We start from the raw sequence: 14171 nt of genomic DNA on the forward strand, positions 1-14171 counted from the left end.
TCTCCATTGGTTGTAATACATAACAAAATGTATATCTAGTCCCCTTTTTTCAGCATATAATATATTGATTTAGAATCAATACTCTCTGTAGGCCAGATGTGCTGGGCCTTAGAATATAGGGGCAAGACCGTCATGAGTATGTGGCCAGCACAAACTGCATAGAAACTGTTCTAAAAAGCATTTTCAGAGCTGTCCGTGGCGGCCTTGGTGCTTCTCCACAGCACCTGGTCTGACTCATGCTCTCACTGCTGCGTATTCTCTTTGGTGTCACTTAGCTCCCGGGCTCCAGTCCCCTGGACACCTGCTAGTTAAAGCTTTGTGGTGTTGGAGCAGTCTCCGAAGATAAGTTTATTGGCTGTGCAGCTTAATTGGTTATTGATGGCTTTTCCTAATGGAAAGTGGTGGTATAAGGCATCTATAGAGACATTGTTTAAAACAATTTCTAAAGAAGCATGCTTTGGAAGTATTGGCACATTTGGAATCATCCTTTAAATTTTTGTTTTAATCTTAAGTTTTTTGAGGTTTAAAGTCTTTCGTGTCATCTTTTTCAGCTTTTGTTATTATTTACTAGTTTAGACATCCAGATAAATTGTGTGTGTGTGTGTGTGTGTGTTTTCGAGACAGGGTTTCTCTGTGTAACATCCTGGAACTAACTTTGTAGACCAGGCTTGCCATGAACTCACAGAGATCCACCTGCCTCTGTTGCCCAAGTGCTGGGATCAAAGGCATGTGCCACCACCGCCAGCTATATATCTTTGTTTTGTTTTGTTTTGTTTTGTTTTTTGTTTTTAAATTCTTGAGCACATGGTATAGCCCAGTGATTAGGAGCACACTCTCTGGCGGGAGCTTCTGATTTGAGTCATGGCAGTATGGCCACGGCCTGCTCTCATGATCGCCATCTGATGGTTTTCTCACCTCTAAGATGGGAATAATAAAGGCACCTATTTCTGATCACTGTGAGAATGAAATGTTTGTATGTAAAACAGTCAGCGTCTGCAGCTGGGTAGCCAGCGTTTCGTCGATCATGAATACTGAGGAACTGTTAGAGCAGAGTATGTGGCTCACAGTTTCATCTTTAACATGTTAAGAAGTTGAGTGTTTGGATTTTAAATGATCAGTGCTGATAACACTAGTGCACATAAATGTATAATACGAAATGAGAGATATATTTAGGGTCATTTCAAAGTAGTATTCTAACACAGTACAATTCAAAAATAGACTAATTTAATACTTACATGTTGAAGAAGGATAATAAGAAAATATTAAAAGTCTTTGTTTAAACACTATGTTTCTATCAGAGCAAAAACTTGGTGTATTTAATATGAACAATGACATTCATAACACAGTAATCTCGAATCAGAGTCACAGCGTTTCCAACAGCTTTCGCTGAAGTATGAAGGTGTGATGAGCGTGCACAATACAAAGTGTGTTGTTGTGTGTTCACAACAAGGGTAGCAGTGAACTCGTGATGTGGTATGGACAAACACTGCCAGAAACAACTTGGACTTTATCTTGGGGTGGTTGTTAGCAGCCTGAAACTCAGCACTGTCCTGCTTCTCATTGGGTTGGAGAGATGGTTGAGTGGTTAAGAATGCTTAGTGCTTCCTAGAGGATCTGAATTTGGTTCCAAGCACTCGTGTCAGATGGCTCACAGCTGCTGTAACTCCAGCCACAGGAGGACCCAGTGTCTCTGACCTCCACAGGTCCCCACACACATATACACGTAAAATAGATCTTTGGAGGCCAGAGAAATGCCTTAGGGGTTAAAAAGCACTAACTGTTCTTGCAGAGAACCCTGGTTCTGTTCCGAGCTTGGATATTTTTAACAGTCACGTGGAACTGGAGTTCTAGGGGCCCGTGCATGCACACGGCGCACATAAGCTTAGACACAGGCACGCAAGCGCATAAGTGGTGAAAGAGTCCAGCCACGCAGCCATACCAGCTACTTCCTGCCAGAGCCACGGATGAGTAACGAGAAATGTACTTACAATGTTGCTTCTCCCAGGCATTATACTTTTTAAATTTTGAAAGTAATAAATATTCCAAACAAAGTTGAAAAAACAAAAACATAAAGAAATACCACTAACTAAATTAATGTGATTAATAATTATGCCTTATTGAACCTTGAATTGACAAGGATCTTTTCTATTTGAAAACTTGAAGTAAGCAAATATATATATTTAAAATGTTTAGATATCCTAAAGGGTTTTGCTGCATCAAATGTAGATGTTATCAGTAGCATGTTTCTAGCCTTCAGTGAAAGCCACCTTAAATGGGACAATAGATAATTTAAAATTATCTATTTTGCGTACAGCCTGTCAAGATGGCATTGCACCTTACTAAGAGTTGATACACAAACAGGGTACTTCCTGGGCATTACCACTTTCTTCCCAAATTACTGGACTTCAAATGTATGTTAAAAGTGTTTTGATAACTGTTAACCCTGTGTGTCCTTTCAAGCAGCTCGTCAGAGCAGAGAAAAGAACCTGATGTGCCTGTGTTCTTCCCAAATGCTTTGCTGGCTGAGAGTGTGGACATGTGCTTACAGACTGCACCAACAGAGGGAGCCAGTAACAGCACGGAATCACCAGGGGAACCAAAAGTTGAGCCTTGCTGGCCATCATCAGATAACCAGAAAATTTACCAGGACTTGTTGGTAAGTATAGACCATTTTATCCTTTGTGAGGTGGTTATTTAAAACAGGAGATACTAGTTAAGGGTTCCCTAGATTTAAACTGGTTGAGACTTTGAAATAGAATCACTTTTGATTATTTAACAATGTGTAATTATTCAGCTTTTCATACGTTTTGATAACTGAAATTGTAAGCTTTCAAGTTACCAGATTCTAGGTACAAGAACAATTGTTATTTTAAAAATACAAATGTTACTATTCTGCCAGATTCATGCTATAGTTGGAACCAGGGCGAGAAAACACAAGCAACTTGAATTTGTGAGGAATTTGAAAATAATGAAATATTTATAATATTAGTAGCTGATTTCAGTTCAGGTAAGGCAGATAATTTAATAAGCATTTAGCTTAATCTAAAAAAAAGACTAAGCTAAGTAGATAAACTCACAGTGACAATGGTAGTCTGTACCTTTGAGAACCGAGGAGAAATTCTTTTTTTCTTTTTTTTCTTTTTCTTTCTTTCTTTCTTTCTTTTTTTATTTTTTGTTTTAGTTTTTCAAGACAGGGTTTCCCTGTGTATCCTTGGGTGTCCTGGAGTCACTTTGTAGACCAGGCTGGCCTCGAACTCACAGCAATCCGCCTGCCTCTGCCTCCCGAGTGCGCCACCACACCCGGCTCCAAGGAGACATTCTAACACAGGGACAGCAGTGACAAATGTGACAGGGTGAGAAGTATAGTAAAGCAAAAAACATAGAATGAATAGACTGGGTCTCCTTGGCTAACTTAGACTGTGAATGTGTGCCTAAGGCTCACTTCCATCCGGGAAACTTGGGGTGTTTTGTTTCCCTGTTTGCAGTTGATGATTAGTTAAATATGTATCAGTGGAGTTCTGCGCATTCATCAGCAAACAGTATTTGTTATTTGCCTGCTGGTCCTAGACTAGTGCCAGCTTGTATGTTCAGGAAGGGATACGTTGTTAAATGTCTCACTCTGAAGAAGCATATTGCCAGCTTGCAAGTGAGTGACTTAAATATTAGTAACTTTTTCTTATGCTTTTTGTTTTTATTGTAATGTATGAGGCCAGAGGACAGGGTTTTACTATGTACTTCAAGCTGGCCTTGAACTGACAACTCCTGTCTCAGCCTCCTTAGGGCTGAGATTATAGGCGTGTGCTTCCAGACCTGTTGTTTGCTAATAATAATATTTTCTATTTAAGAATTTTATACAAACCAAGTGTGGTCACACATTCCTTTAATCCCAGCACTTTGGAGGCAGAGGCAGGCAGATCTCTGAGTTTGAAGCCAGCTTGGTCTACATAGTGAGTTCCAGGACAACTATGTAGCATAGTTGTATGAAAAAACCAAAATAAATAAATAAGTAGATAAAGAACTTCATATAGATTTATATTCATCCCTTATTCCATTCTTCACCTGTTGGCTTTTTAAATATTCTTACTCCTGTAGAGTCTGATGGAATCAGTAGGATGGGCTTCCACTTAAACACAAACGGTAGCCGGGCAGTGGTGGCACATGCACTTGAGAGACAGAGGCAGGCAGAGCTCTGAGACTGAGGCCAATCTGGTCTATAGAGCAAGTTCCAGTAGAGCCAAGATACGTAAAGAAATCCTGTCTCAAAAACCAAAAAAAAAAAAAGAAAAGAAAAGAAAGAAAGAAAGCCAGCTGTCATGACTCATTTTTCTAATCATAGCACTCAATAGGCAGTGAAAAGTAGATCTCTGAGTTCAAAGCCAGCCTTGACATTTTGTTTCTAAAATAATAAACAAACTTGTATAATTGAAAGTCATTAGGCTTTATGGAATTTGACAAAATAATATTGAGCCTTTCTGTGGCTTTATCCTAAAATCTTAAGGTTGAGGGCTAGAGAGGGGGCTGGACAGTTGACAGAGCTTGCTCACTATTGGAAGATTGGCTCACAACCACTCCAGCTTTGAAGGCACCCACATGCACACAGACATACACATAAAGAAACAATGAGTAAATCTTTATTTAAGCAAAGATCTTAAGATTGTTAATGATTTTAAATGCATTCTTTTTCTTTCCATAGGGTCAAGTGAACCACCTACTAAGTAACTCCTCCCAAGAAATAGATGAACCACCTAGCAAAGAGATAGTTATCAACCATGAGTGCACCAAAACTCAAACTACTCACCATGCAAGGAAAAGCAAACACAGCCCAGGACTGCCAGACAAAGATTGTGTACTCAGTGCAACTATTAAACAGCTAAGGAGCCTGGGAGTGAAAATTGATTCTCCCACTAAAGTGAAGAAAAATGCCCAGAAAGTGGATCATGCCAGGTAATTTTAAGTTTTGTTTTAGAAGATGAATAAATATTAGGTATGTTGTAGCACTCCTGAAAAGTGTGTGCCTGTACCTCGGGTCCAGTGATTCACCATTTATTGAGAGCCTGCTATATATGGAATGAAAATATCTTTATATTTTCCAGTCTTCTAGTGGGAGAAGAATACATAGAGGGCAGTTGTTCTATTGATTTATTCTTTTATTGGTATCTCTCTTGCTAACAAAATACTGGAAAAGAGAAATGAGTTTTATTGGCAGTGTCTGAAAGTTTCCCTGAAGCGGTGGAGTGACACACCCACTCCCAGTGTCAGGCACACACTCTCTTTTTTTGTTTGTTTGGTTTTTTTTGTTGTTGTTTTTTTCGAGACAGGGTCTCTCTGTAGCCTTGGCTGTCCTGGACTCACTTTGTAGACCAGGCTGGCCTCGAACTCACAGCGATCCGCCCGCCTCTGCCTCCCGAGTGCTGAGATTAAAGGCGTGCGCCACCACGCCACTCTCTTGTTAGAAAGCACGGGCGTTTGTTTTAGCAGTGTGTAGCCAACTATTAGACCCTGCTGTTTAGATTCCTTTCTACCAAAGACAACCTCAGCATATATACACATGTTAAAAAGGGGATCAAATCCGGAAATTATATTATTAAGCTAGTAAGTTTTCTGAGAATTGTTTTTTGTTATTTGAAAACTAACAAAATTTTCTAGATTAACAAATAATATGGGGCAATTCAAGATAAAATATAAAACTCTTCAATCGAATTCATGGTTACTTTAAGCATTTCCTTCATATTCTCCTAGAAATGTTATTTGGGTGGGTCCTGGGAACTGAACTGGGTCCCTGGAAGAGCAGCAAATGCTCTTGACCACTGAGCTGGCTTCCCAGGCCCTTTCTCATACTTTTAAATTTATTTATTTATTCTTTTTAAGTGTAGCAGTGCTCTGTCTGCATGCCAGCAGAGGGCGTCAGATCCCTTTATAGATCATGAGCCACCATGTGGTTGCTGGGAATTGAACTCAGGTTCTCTGGAAGAGCATCCAGTGCTCTTAACTGCTGAGCCGTCAGCCTCACTCATGCTTTTAATAGCTGTCCTCTGTTTTGTTGTACCCATGCACTAGGATGTGTTGAACCCTAATCCTCTCTCACTGAACTTTTGTATATTATTTAAATCAATGCTTAGTAAGTGTCATTCTGCAATTACTTGTTCAAATTAAAGTTATGACTAGGTGTTTTAGCATTGCCTACCAAATATTATGCTCATTTTCATCTTTACCAGTAGTACAGGAATAAGGTGAACATTTTGTGTGTGTGTGTGTGTGTGTGTGAGAGACATGGGGGAGGGGAAGAGGAAGAGAGAGCGAGTGGGATCTCAGGGTACAACTTGGAGACAGTTATGTACTTCCACCATGTGGTCATTAGGCTCAGCAAACAAATGTCTTTACCCACTGAGCCATCTCAAAGGCCATGAAAGATAGAGACTCAGGCATATGTGACCTCCTGGTGGTTTCTCCGGTTCCAGGGCATCCAGGGCTCTCTTCTGGCCTTCGGGTACCAAGCACATACATGATGCACATTTGTACACACAGGCAAAACATTGGTACACATAAAATTAAAATAATTCTTTAAGGAAAAAAGCATGAGAAAGAACTACATAGACCTTTTGGAATCCACAAGTTCTATGGAGAGCTGTGTTTGTGTGAGCAACCCATTATATGGGCCGGGTTCTTTGTTCTCCTGCCTTGACCTCTTCCTGACGGCAGGCATGGTTAAGACTCCCGTTAGCTTAGTTGACTCTGTGGGTCTTCTTGCAGCATTCTTGTCCCCTCCAGGTCCTTCCCAACTAACCTAGACCCATGGGGGCTTACACTGACAGAAGCACCAACCAAAGAGCACGCACAGACTGGGCCTAGGCCCCCTACACATATGTAACTGGTGGGCAGTTTGATCTTCATGCGGGTCCCCTAGTAAGTTGAGCAGGTGCTGTCTATGACATGGACTCTGTTGCCTGCTTTTGATCACTGCGCCCTAAACCAGGTTGCCTTGCCTGGCCTCAGTGGATGAGGAGGAGCTCAGTGGTGATGCAGCTTGATGTGCTGGGGTGGGTTGGGGGTGGTTCTCCTTGTCTGAGGATGGGGGAAGAGGGTGGACTGTCTCCTGCTTATAGTGTGCACCCTGAGTGTGTCTGCACCATAAGGACTTAAGTCTGAGTAGTCAGTTAAAAAGCCCAGTAATCTTAAAGCCGAAACCTTTATTATTTCTGCAGAATGAAGCTCTTACTGCTTAGAATAAGGTAAAGGCTGCCTTTCTTTCTTGTGTCTTCCAGTGTTCTGGCATGCATCAGCCCAGAAGCAGTGATCTCTGGACTAAACTGCATGTCGTTTGCTAATGTTGGCATGAGCGGCTCAAGCCCCACTGGTGTGGATTTGAGCATGGAGGCGAATGCCATAGCTCTGAAATACTTGAACGAACATCAGCTGTCACAACTGTCGCTCGCTCGATCCAACCAAAATCACTGTGACTCATCTTTTGGCCTTCTACATATTAATTCAGACAGAAATACACTGGGGCTTAGCCTAGTTTCACCAAGCAACATGTCATTTGCAACAAAAAAATACATGAAGAGATATGGACTCTTACAAAGCAATGACAGTAGTGAGGATGAAGAGGAGCCTCCCAGCCATGCAGGTAGTGGGAGTGACCACGTGTTGGACAGAACCCCAGTGTGCAGACCTGCGCAGTTCAGTCATCAGAAAGAGCCTTCTCGGAGTGCTAGTGAAACAGCTCGGTGTTGTAGCTATGGCTCTGAGGACGCAGGCACAGATACGCCAGTATTGAGAAACATCACAAACGAAACTGTGCGGCCAAGAGCGACCGAGCACCTGCAAGAAGACGCCACTGCTTCATTAAGGAATCCTAGACCAAGCCTTGCAGCCACCCTCCGAACTGGAAAAGCTGAGTTTACTCGGCACCCTGAGAAAGAAAATGAAAGGGACATTGCAGCTTTTCCTCCTGCGACTTTAAAGCAAATGGACAGCATGAGTTCTGTGGGCACCTTCCTAGATGTAAAGCGCCTCAGACAGTTACCGAAGCTGTTTTAACTCTTTGCTCCTCCTTTGTGGTGTGAGGACTAGGTGTGTATTGATGGAACTTACGGAAGCTAGATCTTTGGGATTCTTGTTTGTTTTTCAAGACAGGGTTTCTCTTTGTAACCCTGGCTTTCCTGGAATTCACTCCATGGACCAGGGTGCCCTCGAACTCACAAGGATCCACCTGCCTCTGCCTCCTGAGTGCTAGGTAGGCTTAAGGGGTGTGCCACCATTGCCTGGCCATGACCTTTGGGGTTTCTTATAGCTGTAAGAATCTGTTTCCTATTAGTAGGTAATGACAGTAACAGTGGTCAGCAGGTGACCCAGTTGTGAAATGGCCAGTTAGTGGGAAAGCTGGCTTGATTCAGTACCACTGAACCTAAAACAGAAGCGAAACAGCCCTAAGATGAGGTACCTCGGCCAATCAAGTTCATAAGTACCCCAGGACCTTGCATGTGCTGATGGGCTCTGAGCTGCATCCTTAACTAAGTTTTTGGAGACAGGGTCTCAGTATGTAGCCTAGCCTGGCTTCAAGCTTAGAATTCCTCTGCCTTCTGCATCTGGCTCAGATAAGCACTTTACCCAGTTTCCAAACCAAGAAATTACACAACCCTGAATAAAGTGCAGAACTTTTCGTTGCCTTTGGCTGTTACTTGGTACAAAGAGGCAGTGCTTCTTACATCAGTGCTCTAGTACTGAACTTTATACCTCAGTCCATGAGGCGTTACATATACTCATTGATTCACTTTTTTTGTGTATAGGTGCATGAAAGTACATCACATAGCTCCCACTAACCTAAGGCACATCCTCCCCCCAGTCCCTACCCTGATAGCCCATGGTCTTTTTTATTATCACCAGAATGCTTTTATCATTTTAAAAATGTTTCATAAACAGAATTGTACTTTAAAAATTTTTTTTAGCATTATACTTTTTTAAATGTTTTGTCTGACTTGGAATTTTGTCCTGAGATCTAACCGTGTGTTGAATATGTCAGTATTCTTTACTTATTCTTTTTTTCCACTCCCCCCCACCCCAAGTAGTTTCGAATTGTTATTTCTAAAGAAAAAAAGAAGAGAAAATCCTCGTTTACTTGAAAGATGGTTTCTGGAGCTGGGCATGGTGGCACACGTCTTTAATCCCAGCACTTAAGAGGCAGAGCCAGGTGGATCGCTGTGAGTTCGAGGCCAGCCTGGTCTACAAAGCAAGTCCAGGACAGCCAAGGCTACACAGAGAAACCCTGTCTCGGAAAACCAAAAAAAAAAAAAAAAAAAAAAAAAAAAAAAAAGAAAAGAAAAAAGAAAGAAAGATGGTTTCTGCTGAGGTTAAAATGTGATTGCCTTGTATTAAAGTTCAGCTCATAGATGGAAAGAAACAGACTTCTGACCCCTGGAATTTTTTTTTTTTCCCCTTGAGACAGGGTTTCTCTGTTTAGCCCTTGGCTGTCCTGGAACTCACTCTGTAGACCAGGCTGGCCTCGAACTAAGAGATCCCCTTGCCTCTGTGTCCCGAGTGCAGTGATTAAAGTGTGTGCCACCTAAGACAATTACTAATGTTGGTTACCAAGGCTATGGAGCCCAGGATCAATTAGCACCCCTTTCCTTACATTGAAAGTCACAATTAAGACATAAGTGGCAAGGGTGTGTCTATGTTTCTGCTTGAATTTCCAGTAAGTAGTAGAATTATCAGTGCCACTTAGAGATATGCTCTTTTTAAATTTAGCCCTCCGAGTTTCACCCAGAAAGTGAGTATGGGTGCCATTTGCATTATTGAAAACAGAATATTAAGTCAGGTATAGTGGCACACACCTTTAATCCCAGCATTTGGGAGACAAAGGCAGGCGGATCTCTATAGGTTCTAAGCCAGCTTAATCTACGTACCCAGTCCCAGGACAGGCAAGAGCTACAAAGATAGGCTTTGTCTCAAAACAAAAGGAAAAAAGTGTTAGTGGATTAGCCAGCAGCCGCAGCAACTGTCTTCCATGTGCTGTAGTCCTCAAACTTCTGTGCTGAGCAAGAAGCTGTTTATCTGGACAATACAAAGAACCCGAGGAAGAAAGGGTTCTACCGCATCTGAATGAATACTAATGATAGGGTGTTTAAACAGTTTTCAAAACTGAGTTTAGACCACAGGTTAGTTCATCAAAACATGTCTTTCTCTATCTTTGTATATAGTGCTTGCTAAGAGGACCATCAATAAAGCCTAGTCTAGAAAGTTCTGTAAGAAGCACTTTAACTGCCAGATGTGGTGGCACACGTCTTTAATCCCAGCAGAGAGGCTGGTGGATCTCTGAGTTCAAGGCCAGCCTGGTCTACAAAGTGAATCCAGGACAGCCAAGGCTACACAGAGAAACCCTGTCTCGAGAAAAAAAAGAAGCACTTTAGTATGGGAAGTTAACTGCCCTTAGGTGTCTTTGGCAGAAGTGTTAGTACAGGGGAAATTGGATTACAAGACTTCAGATGTTTGCCCCTCAAGTGCCATTCCTCAGAATTTCTTTCTCCTAGTCCCTTACTGTTCATAAGATCATGGCTGCTGTTTTAGTTAGAATATGAAAATGGCAGAATTTATATTATCCAGCTTCTGGGAAATAACCCCTATTCTGGGTTCTTGCCAATTGGCACATTGTTTTTCCTTCAAATGCCCCTCCCTCAATCCCCCTTTTTAAAAGGTTTTTTGAGACAGGATTTCTCTGTGTAACAGCCTTGGCTGTTCTAGCCTGGTTTGTAGACAAGGGTGGCCTTAAACTCCCGGAGATTCACCTGCTTCTGCCATTAAAGGCGTGCACCACCAAGCCCGACTATCCCCCAAACTCTCAAGAGCCCTGCTTATCAGCTGTTTGCTTGTCTGCTTTGTCACCCTATCCAGTGCTCAGTCCCATGGAAGTAGGTGTAGACATGCTAAGTAAGCCTTGTAAAAGCTGCAACTATTCTAAAGAGAAGCATTCTGTCATCAGAGTATATCATGAGAAGCCACTGTGGCCGCTTCTGTCTTCTTACGACTACCTGTGTGCTCAGGGCACCACATCAGCACTTAGGACTACCTGTGTGCTCAGGGCACCGCATCAGCACTTAGCACACACTAGTTTTTTGAAGCTTCCTGATCAGTCCCTGTTGTTACTTTCTAGAATGAGATAACCACACTCATCCATATTAATCATTGTCAGAGCTCTAGGTGTCCTGAAGCCATTGAAAAAGAAAGGCAGTGGCGCACACCTGTAATCCCAGCACTAGGAGGCAGAGGCAGGTACAACTCTGAGTTCAAGGCCAGCCTGGTCTACATAGTGGGTCCAGGACAGCCGAGGCTACACAGAGAAACCTTGTCTTCAGGGGAAAGACGAAAAGAACGGAAGAGGAAGAAAGAAGACCTCCCTGGGCCCAGAGATCCGGGAAGAATTAGCTTCCTAATGAACCTGGATCCGGATTCAAATACTACTGACTGGTACTGCAGTGTTCAAGCTGTACCACTCTGCTTCTGGAAGGAGTTCTTGTCCTTTAGCCAAGAGCTGGAACCACCACTTCCTGAGTACCCTGAAGCAGGCACCACCACTAGTGTTGAGCTAGCACTGAGTCTGCTGCAAGGGCCCCAGACTAACACATAGTCTGTGCTGTATCCCTGCTCTCCCAGTGTCACAAGGGCAGGACCTTTACCAGCCTCCCAGATTGAGGGCCCTTTATGTCTGCACAGTAAATCTCAGGATAATGCCTTGTACTTGCAGACTTTCTGCTTTCAAAGTGTTTTCCCAGGTATCCCTCCTCCCTGCTCCCATAGTCTTAAAAGCCTTACCAAAACCTATACAGCAGGCATATTAACTTTTCTCTACAGAACATAGGATGTGCCAACTAGAACTGAGCCAAAGTCAGTAGCCACAGCCTCTGGCCCAGTAGCAACCACCCCCTCTACCCTCCTCTACACCCACACCCTGTTGATCCTGCTAGGTACTGACCAAGATGTTGAGCTTAATGATGAACAAGGCAGCCATGCTTTGTGAGAGCTCTGGCCAGGAAAGGAGGCAAATGTTAGCAATGCAGTCCGATAAATGCTTACAGCTAAACTAGTAAGATGTTAGCACATTAGAGAAACAGAAGGAAGGTTGTGCTCACAGTATTCTAGGAAAGTTACATTTTTCTGGAGTCTTTTGGTGTTGATAAGAAAGAGAGGGGAAAGTAGAATATTTTCTGTGTCGAAGCCTGGGGAAATGAGCAGACAGTGCTTTGGAAGAGGGGACTTTGAGCAGAGAGCCAACAGAAGGAAAGAAGAACACAAAGACTGCATTGGGAGTCATCAGCTACTGGGTTCTGTCATCCCTGTTCCCCAGGTAGGTAGGGACACTAGGTAGGTAGCTTAGAGGCTTTAGCTCTCCAGTTTTGGAGATGACAAGATAACCCTGTGTGGCATCCTGTGCATGACATGTTGGTGCAGAAATAGACATGAGCCAGGCTTGATGGTGCAGAGGCCTGGGGATTTCTGTGAGTTCAAAGCCAGCCTAGTCCACCTAGAGCGTTCCAGGACGGCCAGAGCTACTTACTAGACAGACCTGTCTCAAAAACCGAAAGGAGGGAGGAGGAGAAAGACCTGAACAGAGCTGTGAAAGTCCAGAGAGAGGAAGGCTTGCAGTTGGAGAGCGCTGGTGTCCAGCCTCACCTTGCAAGATCCTGAAGAACTTCCCAGGTGTAGGTAAGGGAAGGTTCCCCTCTATTTTTTTTTTTAACAAGTAATATACTTCATAGTTTAAAACAAAACAAAAACAGCTATTCCCCCACCCCCCAAACAAACAAACAAAAAAACCAAACAAAACCTGCGGAGGAAAGCTGGCTGGAAGGAGATCATTAAGTTGTTTTACCTCTGACTTACACATTACCCTCCTTTTAAGTAAGAGAAAGCCCCACTAGAAGGTGCCTGGGAGTGTGGAGGCCTAGGTGATCTCCCCCACGCTCCCCCACCCCCCATCCCCTCTAACCGGAGCAGCCGTCTGGGTCATGGGGGAACATTCTCAGAGGAAATCCTGTTTTCCCATTTCCTGGCCAGGGGCTGAACACCAGGAAAAGGATGGATTTGGGGAGAGCTGTGTCCTGCCTCTTCGTGGGAGGTCTGGGGCCAGGGGAAGGGTTTAAAAACAGCGGGAAGGATGCTATCAAGTGTCAAAGGGACTCAGATGTGGGATCCTAAAAAGCCACTTGGCCTTCATTGTACACCTGAGGACACAGCCAGAGGAGAGAAGGGACTTGGTCTGACTCATCGTGCAGGGTGCACCAGCTGAGACTGGAACTCGGAGTAGGAGCCCCACAGCATGTCATCATCTGTCTCAGTCAAAGCCAGGTCCTCGGACTGCAGCCTGACATTCCAGAAACAGAAAAGAGCAGTACGTGTACACACACACACACACACACACACACACACACACACACACACACACACACCCTTCAAACCCCAGCTTAGATGCTCCTCTCAAATCCTCCCCTCCATCCTGCAGATCTGGAGGCCTCATGTGGGAGTGCTGGTTTTCCTTTGCTGAAACTCCATAGTCCTTGCTCTGATCCTCTTGTCCTCTTCAACCATCTTGCATGTGTACCCATGGCTTTGTGCACTCTCTGGTGTATGACTCCCTTGCTCCTGAGGTAGGCATGGACTTAGGGTCCCTAAAGCTCATGCCTTATCTTGATAAGGTGGCATCTGGTCTTAACTGGGGTTGGGGGTGTGCCACAGTTGAGTCACTCCTGATGAGTGACTCCAGATTTCCCATCCCTGACTGAGGGGTTGTACTACTTGCCCTGCCCCCACCAACACACACCGACTGCCTGGAGCTAGGGGACTCTATGGAAACCTGCATTTATTTCCCAGATGCACCTGATCTGTTTCTCAGTCTTCCCAGGCCAGAGGATGCCCTCTGGCTGGTTTTAGAGCCAAGGCAACTAGACAGTTCCATTCCTCCAAGTGAAGCCCAGGTCGCAACTGGATGTTTGCTCTCCATTTCTCTCGGCAGCTTTGTCAGTCTCCCTCTGGTTTCTTCAGTATGTGGTCTGTGACACACTGGCTAAAGAAAAGCCACAGACGCCATTCTGTCCTTGGAGGGTCTTTGTACCCAGCACCGTGCTGGTGATGACCAAGGGACACAGGGATTTCTGTTCTGCAGAGTGTCACAGGGCAGCCTC

General features: G+C 43.8%; 1 protein-coding gene across 5 annotated transcripts in view; it reads left to right on the plus strand.

Moving 5' to 3' along the window:
- STIL (STIL centriolar assembly protein) overlaps window positions 1–8660 on the plus strand; it is a 51284-nt gene extending 42624 nt beyond the window's left edge. For 4 of the 5 annotated variants that reach the window (XM_084787823.1, XM_084787821.1, XM_084787824.1 and 1 more), the window contains 3 exons: window positions 2461–2656; window positions 4694–4944; window positions 7263–8660. In XM_084787823.1, the coding sequence (XP_084643949.1) occupies window positions 2461–2656; window positions 4694–4944; window positions 7263–8037 (1222 nt within the window). In that variant the 3' untranslated portion in view covers window positions 8038–8660. The remainder of the gene's footprint in view (window positions 1–2460; window positions 2657–4693; window positions 4945–7262) is intronic. The other variant, XM_084787822.1, reaches the window with a different exon arrangement.
- The last annotated feature ends 5511 nt before the right edge of the window (window positions 8661–14171 follow it).

Source organism: Acomys minous (assembly GCF_964271855.1).
Source record: "Acomys minous genome assembly, chromosome: 6".
NCBI classification, from domain to species: domain Eukaryota; kingdom Metazoa; phylum Chordata; class Mammalia; order Rodentia; family Muridae; genus Acomys; species Acomys minous.